This window comes from Procambarus clarkii, chromosome 28 (genome assembly GCF_040958095.1).
Source record: "Procambarus clarkii isolate CNS0578487 chromosome 28, FALCON_Pclarkii_2.0, whole genome shotgun sequence".
Classification (NCBI taxonomy): Eukaryota; Metazoa; Arthropoda; class Malacostraca; order Decapoda; family Cambaridae; genus Procambarus; species Procambarus clarkii.
This window is the reverse complement of record NC_091177.1, coordinates 43,230,107-43,248,299: the sequence shown is the minus strand read 5'-3', so window position 1 is coordinate 43,248,299 and position 18,193 is coordinate 43,230,107. Positions and strand designations below refer to the sequence as shown.

The 18,193-nt window shown below is 50.0% G+C and overlaps 1 protein-coding gene across 1 annotated transcript in view; it reads left to right on the top strand.

Moving 5' to 3' along the window:
* Positions 1 to 18,193, top strand: part of LOC123755145 (paternally-expressed gene 3 protein-like) — a 39,991-nt gene that overhangs the window by 17,184 nt on the left and 4,614 nt on the right. The window contains exon 3 of the mRNA XM_069332731.1: positions 9,306 to 13,410. Within this exon, the coding sequence (XP_069188832.1) occupies positions 9,306 to 13,410 (4,105 nt within the window). The remainder of the gene's footprint in view (positions 1 to 9,305; positions 13,411 to 18,193) is intronic.

Genomic DNA, 18,193 nt, shown 5'->3' with positions numbered 1-18,193 from the left:
GGGGGTGGGCAGGTGACTGTGGGAGGAGCCTGGGAGGGCAGGTCAGGTGACTGTGGGAGGAGCCTACGGGGGCAGGTCAGGTGACTGTGGGATGAGCCTGGGAGCCATATATTGTATAAAATATTCAGTATAGTTCTGTATATTTTCTGGCGACGAGGCACCAATGGAGCAACAATGGAACCCTTCCTACCACTCTCCGGAAGTCCCGTACCATGATGGTGGCCCTCTACTAATCGTCTTGTCCTGTGAAAATCTTCAAATTTATCTGTAATCGTAAAGCTACAAAAAAATCCCGCTTCTGGAACCTAATAAAATAGTTATATCAATTAAAATAATAATTGACAATTTTCCCAATTGAGAAATAATTAGCATTATCATAATTAACTTTATTAGCATATAAAAAAAATTACTTTTTGATGGCGTTCAACGCCACGCAACATCCCGGGTCATTAGCCAGACGACCATTAGCAAGATTACCAACTAATTATAATATAAACAAGTTGACTGTTATTGTTGTTGAACTGCTTAGTGCAGTCCTCGGTAATTACCCTGAACTGTTCATCACCCTGGGCCACAACACCCTCACTACAACCCCTTAATCATCACCCTGGGGTCACAACACCCTCACTACAACCCCTTGATCATCACCCTTGGTCACAACACCATCACTACAACCCCTGGATCATCACCCTGGGGTCACAACACCCTCACTACAACCCCTGGATCAACACCCTGGGGTCACAACACCCTCACTACACCCCCTGGATCAACACCCTGGGGTCACAACACCCTCACTACACCCCCTGGATCATCACCCTGGGGTCACAACACCCTCACTATAACCCCTGGATCATCACCCTGGGGTCAAAACACCCTCACTACACCCCCCTGGATCATCACCCTGGGGTTACAACACTCAGAACAACCTGTGGCTCATCACAGAGGCTCACAACACCCACAGAACAACCTCTGGCTCATCACAGAGGCTCACAACACCCTCAGAACAACCTGTGGCTCATCACAGAGGCTCACCTTTATATAATATTATATTATCGTAATGATCTATTATACGGAGCCGCTTAAGGCTTTAATCCTGTCACAAAATAATATTTAAAGAGTATTTGGTGTTTCATGCAAATGTGAACTATGGAATTATTCTCACTCTGGTAGCAGATTATTCCAGTGCTACGAGGTAGTGTGTGAGGTGGCCTCCTCTCCTCCTCATGTCCAGTGTTGTTTTCACCCTCACACCTCACACCTCACACCCCGCACACCTCACACAAGTGTTCACCCTCACACCTCACACACCTCACACCTCTCACACTCCTCACACAAGTGTTCACCCTCACACCTCACACAAGTGTTCACCCTCATACCTCACACAAGTGTTCACCCTCACACCTCACACAAGTGTTCACCCTCACACCTCACACAAGTGTTCATCCTCACACCTCACACAAGTGTTCACTCTCACACCTCACACAAGTGTTCGCCCTCACACCTCACACACGTTTTCACCCTCACACCTCACACAAGTGTTCACACTCACACCTCACACAAGTGTTCACACTCACACAAGTGTTCACCCTCACACCTCACACAAGTGTTCACACTCACACAAGTGTTCACCCTCACACCTCACACAAGTGTTCACACTCACACAAGTGTTCACCCTCACACCTCACACAAGTGTTCACACTCACACAAGTGTTCACCCTCACACCTCACACAAGTGTTCACCCTCACACCTCACACAAGTGTTCACCCTCACACCTCACACAAGTGTTCACCCTCACACCTCACACAAGTGTTCACACTCACACCTCACACAAGTGTTCACCCTCACACCTCACACAAGTGTTCACACTCACACCTCACACAAGTGTTCACCCTCACACTGTAACACGTGGGGGGGGGGGGATCTGAATTCTCCACCCGTATTCTGATTTAACTTCTCTTCAAACCAAGGGACCCCAGAGCTAACCGAATCCCACGCCACGTGGTCTTAAGCCGTTTTGACCGGCTAAGATTCTACAGCCTTTATGACGTGGAACCAGACCGCTAGCAAACTCTAGAATCACCTTACGCCGCCATTACCAGACCATTAACACTGGGGAGCAATAACCAAGGTCTGGATCGATTATGCTCTCAATAAACCCTGGGGCTTGATCCCCAGCTAGTTGACATGGGAGGGATGAATCTACGTTAAGTGTGGAAATAATAACACTCAAAGGGATACTGAATTCTTAATCGGTGTTAGGCTCTGCGGCCCAACGAAACTCGGCCTCGTGGGAGCCACGTGTCCAGAACAATGTATAATAGAACATAAAATGGAAATTAATAAAAAGGAAATTTACTAACTAAATGATTTGGTTTCAATATGAACATTTGGTGCAAAAGATAAAGTTGGCTCTGAATTCCTGTATAAAGAAAATCAAAGACACTTGGGTTTAAATGTTGAAAAGTTGAAAAACAGATTTAATATAGATATTATTCTGGTATAATGATATATGAAAATTCTACTTTATAAATTGGTTAGTAATTAAAATCAACGCCTCCTGTGTGATTGTCTTACGCCCAGAACAAACGGTTATGGAAAATTATATGGGCTATTTTTTTCAGAATGTTTGAACACAGGAGAGGCGGACCAATAAAAACATTGACACTCTTACAGTGAGTGCGAACACTTAGCTGTACAGTCACCTGAAACCTGTTATATAGTTATAGTAGATTTTTTTATTTTTTAGATATATGTAATAAAAACTAGGCGTGTTTTATTAGAATGTCAAGGGTGACATTGCTTGGGGAGTGGATAGTACACGGATGTGAACTTAGTAGAGTTCAATGGTACGCTCCAGGATGACTGAAAGTTCAGTCTGTAGATATAATGTTATGTTTAATGTTGAGCATGGTGTGTCCGGCTCCTGGGGACACATGAGGCTGGCTAGTGAAGAGCCAAGGAATTTTAATAGCTAGTCTTTGCTGTTAGATTAAGGTTGTTTTATTTAGCTTTGTCAGTAAGTGTAGGATGTATGTTTCCTGTTGTTGGAGGATTGCTGTCAGTTGACAGCCGAGACATTGATGAATTTGAACATGTTTATTGTGATGTTGCTGGACAATCTAGTGATTGTTGACCAGACCACACACTAGAAATTGAAGGGACGACGACGTTTCGGTCCGTCCTGGACCATTCACAATCGACTTGAGAATGGTCCAGGACGGACCCAAACGTCGTCGTCCCTTCAATTTCTAGTGTGTGGTCTGGTCAACATACTTCAGCCACGTTATTGTGACTCATCGCCTGCAATCTAGTGATTGTTATTTTCTTAATTAGGTTAGCTTTTGTTTGCGGCATAAGTTTGAGTTTATTGAGGGTTTGGATACTAAACCTCGTTACTTTTAAAAGGAAAATTAACAAGGTTTACTAAGTTGCTTGTGCGGGGGGGGGGGGGGTTGTAACAAACTAGGTTGTTGTAGGAATTATCCAGTATGTTCTCTCTCAGACATGGGAGTTTGGAAAGTTGGGGTCACGTGTAGTGACCCGACTCTGGGAATACGGGGCATCCCCTGGGAATTAGCGGCCTAGGGCCACAAGAGGGCTGGCGCCTTTGTCTCATAGTAACGTATAATGAATTATTTTACAGAATTCAGTAATTTAGAGAAATTAGTCTTCATTCATATTGTATTCATACATATTCAATAGTATCTCTGTTTAAAGTATCAAGAGTATCCTAAATTGTCAGGATAATGAGTAAGTCACCATCAGTGACGTCACGAGCCGGGACAAGCACTAGGCGCGGAATGACCCTGACGACCTGGAGGTCACGGGTCATCAGAGTTTCCACAGTCACTAATTCTCAAAGGTAAAGTAGCCATTTTGTAATCGGAAATAGCGCTTCCCTAAGATGCCTGTGTAATTACCTTCAGTAAAAAAAAAAAGAGTCCAACCATCTTGGTCGTTCAGTACAACAGAGGTTAGTTGTTCAACTTAAACCCTACGAGTAAACTTAGCAAGCCAGGCGTAGGGATACCCATCTGGGCTTCTGTGTTGAGCAGAGCGAGGGAAGAGCATTGTGGAGAAGGCAACGACTCGGGAAGGTGACCACTCCACCTCGCCCAAAAACCAGCACGACACCAGCTGGTCAGCTATACGAGGTAGAGTTGCTATAAGTTTGGTAAAGGAAGTTAGTCATCAACAGTCTCCGTGGTGTAGTGGTAAGACACTCGCCTGGCGTTCCGCGAGCGCTATGTCATGGGTTCGTATCCTGGCCGGGGAGGATTTACTGGGCGCAATTCCTTAACTGTAGCCTCTGTTTAACGCAACAGTAAAATGTGTACTTGGATGAAAAAACGATTCTTCGCGGCGGGGATCGTATTCCAGGGACCATAGGATTAAGGACCTGCCCGAAACGCTACGCGTACTAGTGGCTCTACAAGAATGTAACAACTCTTGTATATATATATCTCTCTCTCTCTCATGCCTTAAGACAGGGAGTGTTCAGCCAGGGAGTGCTTTGAATTAGATTTTGTTTTAGTTTTTGAATAAATCATTAAGTTAGTAAATTGCCTTTTTATTAATTTCCATTTTATGTTCTATTATACATTGTTCTGGACACGTGGCTCCCACGAGGCCGAGTTTCGTTGGGCCGCAGAGCCTAACACCGATTAAGAATTCAGTATCCCTTTGAGTGTTAACATTTCCACACTTAACGTAGATTCATCCCTCCCATGTCAACTAGCTGGGGATCAAGCCCCAGGGTTTATTGAGAGCATAATAGACCCAGACCTTGGTTATTGCTCCCCAGTGTTAATGGTCTGGTAATGGCAGCGTAAGGAGATTCTAGAGTTTGCTAGCGGTCTGGTTCCACGTCATAAAGGCTGTAGAATCTTAGCCGGTCAAAACGGCTTAAGACCACGTGGCGTGGGATTCGGTTAGCTCTGGGGTCCCTTGGTTTGAAGAGAAGTTAAATCAGAATACGGGTGGAGAATTCAGATCCCCCCCCCCCCACGTGTTAAAACACCTCACACACAAGTGTTCACACCTCACACAAGTGTTCACCATCACACCTCACACAAGTGTTCACCCTCACACCTCACACACAAGTGTTCATCCTCACACCTCACACACAAGTGTTCACCCCTCACACCTCACACACACAAGTGTTCAAACCTCACACCTCACACAAGAGTTCACCCTCACACCTCACACAAGTGTTCACCCTCACACAGAAGTGTTCACCCTCACACCTCACCCATGTGTTCACCCTCACACCTCACACAAGTGTTCACCCTCACACCTCACACAAGTGTTCACCCTCACACCTCACACAAGTGTTCACCCTCACACAAGTGTTCCCCCCTCACACCTCACACAAGTGTTCACCCTCACACAAGTGTTCCCCCCTCACACCTCACACAAGTGTTCACCCTCACACCTCACACATAAGTGTTCACCCTCACACCTCACACACAAGTGTTCACCTTCACACCTCACACATAAATGTTCACCCTCACACCTCACACACAAGTGTTCCCCCCTCACACCTCACACAAGTGTTCACCCTCACACAAGTGTTCCCCCCTCACACCTCACACAAGTGTTCACCCTCACACAAGTGTTCCCCCCTCACACCTCACACAAGTGTTCACCCTCACACCTCACACAAGTGTTCACCCTCACACCTCACACAAGTGTTCACCCTCACACCTCACACAAGTGTTCACCCTCACACCTCACACATAAGTGTTCACCCTCACACCTCACACACAAGTGTTCACCTTCACACCTCACACATAAATGTTCACCCTCACACCTCACACACAAGTGTTCCCCCCTCACACCTCACACAAGTGTTCACCCTCACACAAGTGTTCCCCCCTCACACCTCACACAAGTGTTCACCCTCACACAAGTGTTCCCCCCTCACACCTCACACAAGTGTTCCCCCCTCACACCTCACACAAGTGTTCACCCTCACACCTCACACAAGTGTTCACCCTCACACCTCACACAAGTGTTCACCCTCACACCTCACACAAGTGTTCACCCTCACACCTCACACAAGTGTTCACCCTCACACCTCACACATAAGTGTTCACCCTCACACTTCACACACAAGTGTTCACCCTCACACCTCACACATAAGTGTTCACCCTCACACCTCACACACAAGTGTTCACCCTCACACCTCACACATGAGGTACTTGCAGTACAAGGAAAGAGCAGGACAAGGAAAGAGCAGGTCAAGGTAAGAGCAGGTCAAGGTAAGAGCAGGTCAAGGTAAGAGCAGGTCAAGGTAAGAGCAGGTCAGGGTAAGAGCAGGTCAAGGTAAGAGCAGGTCAAGGTAAGAGCAGGTCAAGGTAAGAGCAGGTCAAAGTAAGAGCAGAACAAGGTAAGAGCAGAACAAGGTAAGAGCAGGTCAAGGTAAGAGCAGGTCAAGGTAAGAGCAGGTCAAGGTAAGGGCAGGTCAAGGTAAGAGCAGGTCAAGGTAAGAGCAGGTCAAGGTAAGAGCAGGACAAAGTAAGAGCAGAACAAGGTAAGAGCAGAACAAGGTAAGAGCAGTACAAGGTAAGAGCAGGACAAGGTAAGAGCAGGTCAAGGTAAGAGCAGGTCAAAGTAAGAGCAGGTCAAGGTAAGAGCAGGACAAGGTAAGAGCAGGTCAAGGTAAGAGCAGGTCAAGGTAAGAGCAGGTCAAGGTAAGAGCAGGACAAAGTAAGAGCAGGTCAAAGTAAGAGCAGGTCAAAGTAAGAGCAGGTCAAGGTAAGAGCAGGTCAAGGTAAGAGCAGGTCAAGGTAAGAGCAGGTCAAGGTAAGAGCAGTACAAGGTAAGAGCAGGACAAGGTAAGAGCAGGTCAAGGTAAGAGCAGGTCAAAGTAAGAGCAGGACAAGGTAAGAGCAGGTCAAGGTAAGAGCAGGTCAAAGTAAGAGCAGGTCAAGGTAAGAGCAGGACAAGGTAAGAGCAGGTCAAGGTAAGAGCAGGTCAAGGTAAGAGCAGGTCAAGGTAAGAGCAGTACAAGGTAAGAGCAGGACAAGGTAAGAGCAGGTCAAGGTAAGAGCAGGTCAAAGTAAGAGCAGGACAAGGTAAGAGCAGGTCAAGGTAAGAGCAGGTCAAAGTAAGAGCAGAACAAGGTAAGAGCAGAACAAGGTAAGAGCAGTACAAGGTAAGAGCAGGACAAGGTAAGAGCAGGTCAAGGTAAGAGCAGGTCAAAGTAAGAGCAGGTCAAGGTAAGAGCAGGACAAGGTAAGAGCAGGTCAAGGTAAGAGCAGGTCAAGGTAAGAGCAGGTCAAGGTAAGAGCAGGACAAAGTAAGAGCAGGTCAAAGTAAGAGCAGGTCAAAGTAAGAGCAGGTCAAGGTAAGAGCAGGTCAAGGTAAGAGCAGGTCAAGGTAAGAGCAGGTCAAGGTAAGAGCAGTACAAGGTAAGAGCAGGACAAGGTAAGAGCAGGTCAAGGTAAGAGCAGGTCAAAGTAAGAGCAGGACAAGGTAAGAGCAGGTCAAGGTAAGAGCAGGTCAAAGTAAGAGCAGGTCAAGGTAAGAGCAGGACAAGGTAAGAGCAGGTCAAGGTAAGAGCAGGTCAAGGTAAGAGCAGGTCAAGGTAAGAGCAGGTCAAAGTAAGAGCAGGTCAGTGCAGGTCTTAGCCAAGTTAGAGATCGAGAGACTGAGAGAGAATCCTCGAAGTGACAAGTCCTTCACTGAGAGTTAAGGACTTTACTGTGTTGTGAGGGAGAGTTCCGGGTCCTGATTCACCCTTCCTGGCCCTCTGAAGGCTGGTGGGGCTGGTGAGGGCTCCAGTGGTGGTGGTGCTGGTGAGGGCTCCAGATGCTGGTGGTGCTGGTGAGGGCTCCAGATGCTGGTGGTGCTGGTGAGGGCTCCAGATGCTGGTGATGCTGGTGAGGGCTCCAGATGCTGGTGGTGCTGGTGAGGGCTCCAGATGCTGGTGGTGCTGGTGAGGGCTCCAGTGGTGGTGGGGCTGGTGAGGGCTCCAGATGCTGGTGGTGCTGGTGAGGGCTCCAGTGGTGGTGGGGCTGGTGAGGGCTCCAGTGGTGGTGGTGCTGGTGAGGGCTCCAGATGCTGGTGGGGCTGGTGAGGGCTCCAGATGCTGGTGGTGCTGGTGAGGGCTCCAGATGCTGGTGGTGCTGGTGAGGGCTCCAGATGCTAGTGGGGCTGGTGAGGGCTCCAGATGCTGGTGGGGCTGGTGAGGGCTCCAGATGCTAGTGGTGCTGGTGAGGGCTCCAGATGCTGGTGGGGCTGGTGAGGGCTCCAGATGCTGGTGGGGCTGGTGAGGGCTCCAGTGGATGGTGGGGCTGGTGAGGGCTCCAGTGGGTGGTGGTGCTGGTTAGGGCTCCAGTGGGTGGTGGGGCTGGTGAGGGCTCCAGTGGATGGTGGGGCTGGTGAGGGCTCCAGTGGATGGTGGTGCTGGTGAGGGCTCCAGTGATGGTGGTGCTGGTGAGGGCTCCAGTGGATGGTGGTGCTGGTGAGGGCTCCAGTGATGGTGATGCTGGTGAGGGCTCCAGTGGTTGGTGGGACTGGTGAGGGCTCCAGTGGTTGACGGGGCTGGTGAGGGCTCCAGTCGTTGATGGGGCTGGTAAGGGCTCCAGTGGTGGCGCTGGTGAGGGCTCCAGTGGTGGTGCTGGTGAGGGCTCCAGTGAGAGCTCCAGTGAAGGCTCCAGTTGTCTATTGAGGGGAACTAAGATTGAGAAGTGTTGAGTCCCTTAGAGTTCCCCTCAGTCAATCTCACCAAGACATGGGGCTGGTGCAGGAGCGAGGGGAGGATTGGGGAGGGGAGATAACACAGCCAAAGTGGGACTTGTACCACTAGGCAAGTGAGGGAAGACCCGGGACAGTAGAGAGAGGTGAGGAAGGGAGAAAGAAGGTTTAGACGACTGCAGGCCATTGAGGGGAGAGAGAGAGGCGAGGTAAAAAGATAGTGAGGGCAGCCGAGGGGAGAACTTGAGAGCATGTAAGGGGAAAGGAACAGGTAGGCGTTCAAGTCCGCTCCTCCAGCTGTTGGGCTCTATTCCTTCCCACCGTCCTACCCTAAATCTTTATCCTCACAAGAGTTATGCTGTCGAAATTGGTTAGCACTTTCTCCTGATGATGACCTTACCTATTAACAGCCAGCTACACTGAAGAGCCCATAACAGCCAGCTACACTGAAGATCCCGTAACAGCCAGCTACACTGAAGAGTCCATAACAGCCAGCTACACTGAAGAGCTCATAACAGCCAGCTACACTGAAGATCCCGTAACAGCCAGCTACACTGAAGAGTCCATAACAGCCAGCTACACTGAAGAGCTCATATAACAGCCAGCTACACTGAAGATCCCGTAACAGCCAGCTACACTGAAGAGCTCATAACAGCCAGCTACACTGAAGAGCCCATAACAGCCAGCTACACTGAAGATCCCGTAACAGCCAGCTACACTGAAGAGTCCATAACAGCCAGCTACACTGAAGAGCTCATAACAACCAGCTACACTGAAGAGCTCATAACAGCCAGCTACACTGAAGAGCTCATAACAACCAGCTACACTGAAGAGCCCATGACAGCCAGCTACACTGAAGAGCCCATAACAGCCAGCTACACTGAGGAACCCATAACAGAAAGCTACACTGAAGAGCCCATAACAGCCAGCTACACTGAAGAGCCCATAACAGCCAGCTACACTGAAGAGCCCATAACAGCCAGCTACACTGAAGAGCCCATAACAGTAAGCTACACTGAAGAGCCCATAACAGCCAGCTACACTGATGAGCCCATAACAGTCAGCTACACTGAGGCGTCCATAACAACCAGCTACACTGAGGCGCCCATAACAGCCAGCTACACTGAAGGGCATATAATAGCCAGCTACACTAAGGCGCCTATAACAGCCAGCTACACTGAGGCGCCCATAACAGCCAGCTACACTGAAGGGCATATAACAGCCAGCTACACTGAGGCGCCCATAACAGCCAGCTACACTGAAGGGCATATAACAGCCAGCTACACTGAGGCGCCCATAACAGCCAGCTACACTGAAGGGCATATAACAGCCAGCTACACTAAGGCGCCCATAACAGTCAGCTACACTGAGGCGCCCATAATAGCCAGCTACACTGAGGCACCCATAACAACCAGCTACACTGAGGCGCCCATAACAGACAGCTACACTGAGGCGCCCATAACAGCCAGCTACACTGAGGAGCCCATAACAGCCAGCTACACTGAAGAGCCCATAACAGTAAGCTACACTGAAGAGCCCATAACAGCCAGCTACACTGAAGAGCCCATAACAGTAAGCTACACTGAAGAGCCCATAACAGCCAGCTACACTGATGAGCCCATAACAGTCAGCTACACTGAGGCGTCCATAACAACCAGCTACACAGAGGCGCCCATAACAGCCAGCTACACTGAAGGGCATATAATAGCCAGCTACACTAAGGCGCCTATAACAGCCAGCTACACTGAGGCGCCCATAACAGCCAGCTACACTGAAGGGCATATAACAGCCAGCTACACTGAGGCGCCCATAACAGCCAGCTACACTGAAGGGCATATAACAGCCAGCTACACTAAGGCGCCCATAACAGTCAGCTACACTGAGGCGCCCATAATAGCCAGCTACACTGAGGCACCCATAACAACCAGCTACACTGAGGCGCCCATAACAGACAGCTACACTGAGGCGCCCATAACAGCCAGCTACACTGAGGAGCCCATAACAGCCAGCTACACTGAAGAGCCCATAACAGTAAGCTACACTGAAGAGCCCATAACAGCCAGCTACACTGATGAGCCCATAACAGTCAGCTACACTGAGGCGTCCATAACAACCAGCTACACTGAGGCGCCCATAACAGCCAGCTACACTGAAGGGCATATAATAGCCAGCTACACTAAGGCGCCTATAACAGCTAGCTACACTGAGGCGCCCATAACAGCCAGCTACACTGAAGGGCATATAACAGCCAGCTACACTGAGGCGCCCATAACAGCCAGCTACACTGAAGGGCATATAACAGCCAGCTACACTGAGGCGCACCTAACAGCCAGCTACACTGAAGGGCATATAACAGCCAGCTACACTAAGGCGCCCATAACAGTCAGCTACACTGAGGCGCCCATAATAGCCAGCTACACTGAGGCACCCATAACAACCAGCTACACTGAGGCGCCCATAACAGACAGCTACACTGAGGCGCCCATAACAGCCAGCTACACTGAGGAGCCCATAACAGTCAGCTACACTGAGGCGCCCATAATAGCCAGCTACACTGAGGCACCCATAACAACCAGCTACACTGAGGCGCCCATAACAGTCAGCTACACTGAGGCGCCCATAACAGTCAGCTACACTGAGGCGCCCATAATAGCCAGCTACACTGAGGCACCCATAACAACCAGCTACACTGAGGCGCCCATAACAGACAGCTACACTGAGACGCGCATAACAGCCAGCTACACTGAGGCGCCCATAACAGACAGCTACACTGAGGTGCCCATAACAGCCAGCTACACTGAGGCGCCCATAACAGCCAGCTACACTGAGACGCGCATAACAGCCAGCTACACTGAGGCGCCCATAACAGACAGCTACACTGAGGCGCCCATAACAGCCAGCTACACTGAGGCGCCCATATCAGTCAGCTACACTGAGGAGCCCATAACAGCCAGCTACACTGAGGCGCCCATAACAGACAGCTACACTGAGGCGCCCATAACAGCCAGCTACACTGAGGCGCCCATAACAGACAGCTACACTGAGGCGCCCATAACAGCCAGCTACACTGAGGAGCCCATAACAGTCAGCTACACTGAGGCGCCCATAATAGCCAGCTACACTGAGGCACCCATAACAACCAGCTACACTGAGGCGCCCATAACAGCCAGCTACACTGAAGGGCATATAATAGCCAGCTACACTAAGGCGCCTATAACAGCTAGCTACACTGAGGCGCCCATAACAGCCAGCTACACTGAAGGGCATATAACAGCCAGCTACACTGAGGCGCCCATAACAGCCAGCTACACTGAAGGGCATATAACAGCCAGCTACACTGAGGCGCACATAACAGCCAGCTACACCGAAGGGCATATAACAGCCAGCTACACTAAGGCGCCCATAACAGTCAGCTACACTGAGGCGCCCATAATAGCCAGCTACACTGAGGCACCCATAACAACCAGCTACACTGGGGCGCCCATAACAGACAGCTACACTGAGGCGCCCATAACAGCCAGCTACACTGAGGAGCCCATAACAGTCAGCTACACTGAGGCGCCCATAATAGCCAGCTACACTGAGGCACCCATAACAACCAGCTACACTGAGGCGCCCATAACAGTCAGCTACACTGAGGCGCCCATAACAGTCAGCTACACTGAGGCGCCCATAATAGCCAGCTACACTGAGGCGCCCATAACAGACAGCTACACTGAGGCGCCCATAACAGACAGCTACACTGAGACGCGCATAACAGCCAGCTACACTGAGGCGCCCATAACAGACAGCTACACTGAGGTGCCCATAACAGCCAGCTACACTGAGGCGCCCATAACAGCCAGCTACACTGAGACGCGCATAACAGCCAGCTACACTGAGGCGCCCATAACAGACAGCTACACTGAGGCGCCCATAACAGCCAGCTACACTGAGGCGCCCATATCAGTCAGCTACACTGAGGAGCCCATAACAGCCAGCTACACTGAGGCGCCCATAACAGACAGCTACACTGAGGCGCCCATAACAGCCAGCTACACTGAGGCGCCCATAACAGACAGCTACACTGAGGCGCGCATAACAGCCAGCTACACTGAGGAGCCCATAACAGTCAGCTACACTGAGGCGCCCATAATAGCCAGCTACACTGAAGCACCCATAACAACCAGCTACACTGAGGCGCCCATAACAGTCAGCTACACTGAGGCGCCCATAACAGTCAGCTACACTGAGGCGCCCATAATAGCCAGCTACACTGAGGCACCCATAACAACCAGCTACACTGAGGCGCCCATAACAGACAGCTACACTGAGACGCGCATAACAGACAGCTACACTGAGGCGCCCATAACAGCCAGCTACATTGAGGCGCCCATAACAGCCAGCTACACTGAGGCGCCTATAACAGCCAGCTACACTGAGGAGCCCATAACAGCCAGCTACACTGAGGAGCCCATAACAGCCAGCTACACTGAGGAGCCCATAATAGCCAGCTACACTGAGGAGCCCATAACAGCCAGCTACACTGAGGAGCCCATAACAGCCAGCTACACTGAGGCGCCCATAACAGCCAGCTACACTGAGACCAGCAGAAAGGCTGTCATCGTAAAGTGCTGTTTTAAATTCATGAATTTCAAGAAAGTAAAACAGGAAATGAACTTTAATGGGATGAAAATAATGGATAATGAGTCCAGGAGAAGCTGTTGGTGAGGGAAGGTGAGGGAAGGTTAGGGAAGGTGAGGGTATGTGAGGGAAGATGAGGGAAGGTGAGGGTAGGTGAGGGTAGGTGAGGGAAGATGAGGGAAGGTGAGGGAAGGTGAGGGAAGGTGAGGGAAGGTGAGGGAAGATGAGGGAAGGTGAGGGAAGGTGAGGGAAGGTGAGGGAAGGTGAAGGAAATATTTAAGTGTAGTTGAGGTGAGGGTAGATGACACAGGGACTCCCTTAAAGGTAGATGACACAGGGACTCCCTTAAGGGTAGATGACACAGGGACTCCCTGAAGGGTAGATGACACAGGGACTCCCTTAAGGGTAGATGACACCGGGACTCCCTTAAGGGTAGATGACACAGGGAATCCCCTAAGGGTAGACGACACAGGGACTCCCTTAAGGGTAGATGACACAGGGACTCCCTTAAGGGTAGATGACACAGGGACTCCCTTAAGGGTAGATGACACAAGGACTCCCTTAAGGGTAGATGACACTGGGACCCCCAAGGGTAGATGACACAAGGACGCCCTTCAAGGGTAGATGACACAGGGACTCCCTTCAGGGTAGATGACACAAGGACTCCATAAGGGTAGATTACACAGGGACTCCCTTCAGGGTAGATGACACTAGGACTCCCTTAAGGGTAGATGACACAAGGACTCCCTTAAGGGTAGATGACACAAGGACTCCCTTAAGGGTAGATTACACAGGGACTCCCTTAAGGGTAGATGACAAAGGACTCCTTTAAAGGTAGATGACATAGGGACTCCCTTAAGGGTAGATGACACAGGGACTCCGTTAAGGGTAGATGACACAGGGACTCCCTTAAGGGTAGATGAGACAGGGACTTACTTAAGGGTAGATGACACAGGGACTCCCTTAAAGGTAGATGACAAAGGGACTCCCTTAAGGGTTGATTACACAAGGACTCCCTTAAGGGTGATGACACAAGGACTCCCTTAAGGGTAGATGACACAGGGACTCCCTTAAGGGTAGATTACACAGGAACTCCCTTAAGGGTAGATGACACAGGGACTCCCTTAAGGGTAGATGACACTAGAACTCCCTTAAGGGTAGATGACACAGGGACTCCCTTAAGTGTAGGTTACACAAGGGCTCCCTTAAGGGTAGATGACACAAGGACTCCGTTAAGGGTAGATGACACAGGGACTCCCTTAAGGGTAAATGACACAGGGACTCCCTTAAGGGTAGATGACACAGGGACTCCCTTAAGGGTAAATGACACAGGGACTCCCTTAAGGGTAGATGACACAGGGACTCCGTTAAGGGTAGATGATGTGGGAACCGACCTGTGAGATTTATATTTATTTAATTTATATGAATTTATATTTACGGTAATTTATATACTTCGATAGCAATTTGTATGATGTTAAGTGGACTGTATTTCTGCAATAATCTCATAATCTCACAAATCGATCCTCTACACATTAGGGGGGTTTATATTAAATTTATATATATGCAGCCAATCAAACTACAGTATTAGACTACATACATTGAAGAGGTTCCTTATCTTATTTGTACAGCAGGCCTTAGTCCACCAGGTATAACCAGGATGTAGACACCAAATTATCCTCTTTGAGGTAGCTTCCATCACCCAGTAACTGGTACACAAAGCATGCTTCCTCGTCTTGACCTGTCAAAAGGGCGCTAGCTGTAAAGCCAGAATCCTAATATATGACAGCTATATCAGAGAAAACACTGTACAAGGAACCATAAAGACCTGGCTTAATTACCTTTAGTATGAGGCGATCTCGTGCTCTAACTGGGTCACCCTATCTAATGATATTAATGGCCATAAATGATAGATAAATGGGTTTCGGCAGAACACTTAACTTGTATTTGTTGACAGCGTGTTGATGATGGTACACCTTTGGTTTCCATAACACTTCGTTCAAGTAAAATTAACAGGAGCCGAATTTCTCCCATGCCTCTGGTCTAATAACAATAACAATGGCTGACCCCTCCCTCCCAACTGACGCCACTGGCCTACATTGTCCAGATATCAGAAAGTGATAGAAGGGTCACATTTACTCTATTTTAATTCTGATAATTAAGTTAATTTATATGAGATGTTTTTATGATGGTAAAGTCCAAAGACTAATGTATTTAAGAATAATTCCCACCATAATAGGTGGTGAATTTATAATAGTATGTGGTAATGATATCCCGTTTTCTATAGACGGAAATTCCACTACAATTTACATTTTCTATGGGTAACTTGTTTATACAACACAGCAATATTATCTGTCTGTATGATATTATTAAATGGTGTCGGATTTTCCGACATAAGACACAGGGACTCCCTTAAGGGTAGATGACACAGGGACTCCCTTAAGGGTAGATGACACAGGGACTCCCTTAAGGGTAGATGACACAGGGACTCCCTAAGGGTAGATGACACGAACTCCCTTAAGGGTAGATGACACAGGGACTCCCTAAGGGTAGGTGACACAGGGGACTCCCTTAAGGGTAGATGACACAAGGACTCTCTTAAGGGTAGATGACACAAGGACTCTCTTAAGGGTAGATGACACAAGGACTCTCTTAAGGGTAGATGACACGAGGACTCCATTAAGGGTAGATGACACAGGGATCTTTTAAGGGTAGATGACACAGGGACTCCCTTAAGGGTAGATGACACAAGGACTCCCCTAAGGGTAGATGACACGGACTCCCTTAAGGGTAGATGACACTGGGACTCCCTTAAGGGTAGATGACACGAACTCCCTTAAGGGTAGATGACACAGGGACTCCCTTAAGGGTAGATAACACTAGGACTCCCTTAAGGGTAGACGACAAAGGGAGATCCCTTAAGGGTAGATGACACAGGGACTCTCTTAATAGTAGATGACACAGGGACTCCCTTAAGGGTAGGTAGTCAGCCCTCTCTGACCACCAGAGGAGGAGGGCAGCCCTTTCAGACCACCAGGGGAGGAGGGCAGCTCTCTCAGACCACCAGGGGAGGTAGGCTGACCTCTCAGACCACCAGGGGAGGAGGGCAGCCCTTTCAGACCACCAGGGGAGGTAGGCCGACCTCTCAGACCACCAGGGGAGGAGGGCAGCTCTCCCAGACCACCAGGGGAGGTAGGCTGACCTCTCAGACCACCAGGGGATGAGGGCAGCTCTCTCAGACCACCAGGGGAGGTAGGCCGACCTCTCAGACCACCAGGGGAGGAGGGCAGCTCTCTCAGACCACCAGGGGAGGTAGGCTGACCTCTCAGACCACCAGGGGAGGAGGGCAGCTCTCTCAGACCACCAGGGGAGGTAGGCCGACCTCTCAGACCACCAGGGGAGGTAGGCCGACCTCTCAGACCATCAGGGGAGGAGGGCAGCTCTCTCAGACCACCAGGGGAGGTAGGCCGACCTCTCAGACCACCAGGGGAGGAGGGCAGCTCTCTCAGACCACCAGGGGAGGTAGGCTGACCTCTCAGACCACCAGGGGAGGAGGGCAGCTCTCTCAGACCACCAGGGGAGGTAGGCTGACCTCTCAGACCACCAGGGGAGGAGGGCAGCTCTCTCAGACCACCAGGGGAGGAGGGCAGCTCTCTCAGACCACCAGGGGAGGTAGGCCGACCTCTCAGACCACCAGGGGAGGAGGGCAGCTCTCTCAGACCACCAGGGGAGGTAGGCTGACCTCTCAGACCACCAGGGGAGGAGGGCAGTTCTCTCAGACCACCAGGGGAGGTAGGCCGACCTCTCAGACCACCAGGGGAGGAGGGCAGCTCTCTCAGACCACCAGGGGAGGAGGGCAGCTCTCTCAGACCACCAGGGGAGGTAGGCCGACTTCTCAGACCAACAGGGAGGAGGGCAGCTCTCCCAGACCACCAGGGAAGGTAGGCCGACCTCTCAGACCACCAGGGGAGGAGGGCAGCTCTCCCAGACCACCAGGGGAGGTAGGCCGACCTCTCAGACCACCAGGGGAGGAGGGCAGCTCTCTCAGACCACCAGGGGAGGAGGGCAGCTCTCTCAGACCACCAGGGGAGGTAGGCCGACTTCTCAGACCAACAGGGAGGAGGGCAGCTCTCCCAGACCACCAGGGAAGGTAGGCCGACCTCTCAGACCACCAGGGGAGGAGGGCAGCTCTCTCAGACCACCAGGGGAGGTAGGCTGACCTCTCAGACCACCAGGGGAGGAGGGCAGCTCTCTCAGACCAGCAGGGGAGGTAGGCTGACCTCTCAGACCACCAGGGGAGGAGGGCAGCTCTCTCAGACCACCAGGGGAGGTAGGCTGACCTCTCAGACCACCAGGGGAGGATGTCGGAAAATCCGACGCCATTTAATGATATCATACAGGCAGATAATATTGCTGCATTGTATAAACAAGTTAACAAATAGAAAATGTAACTTGTAGTGAAATTTTCCGTCTATAGAAAACGGGATATCATTACCACATACGATTATAAATTCACCACCTATTATGGTGGGAATTATTCTTAAATACATTAGTCTCTGGACTTTACCATCATAAAAAATCTCATATAAATTAACTTAATTATCATTATTAAAATAGAGTAAATGTGACCCTTCTATCACTTACTGTCATCTGGACAATGTAGACCAGTAGCGTGAGTGAGGAGGGAGGGGTCAGCCATTGTTATTGTACTTAGACCAGAGGCATTGGAGCAAATCGGCTCCTGTTAATTTTACTTGGAGGAAGTGTTATGGAAACCAAAGGTGTACCATCATCAACACGCTGTCATCAAATACAAGGAAAGTGTTCTGCCGAAACCCATTTATCTATCATTTATGGCCATTAATGTCA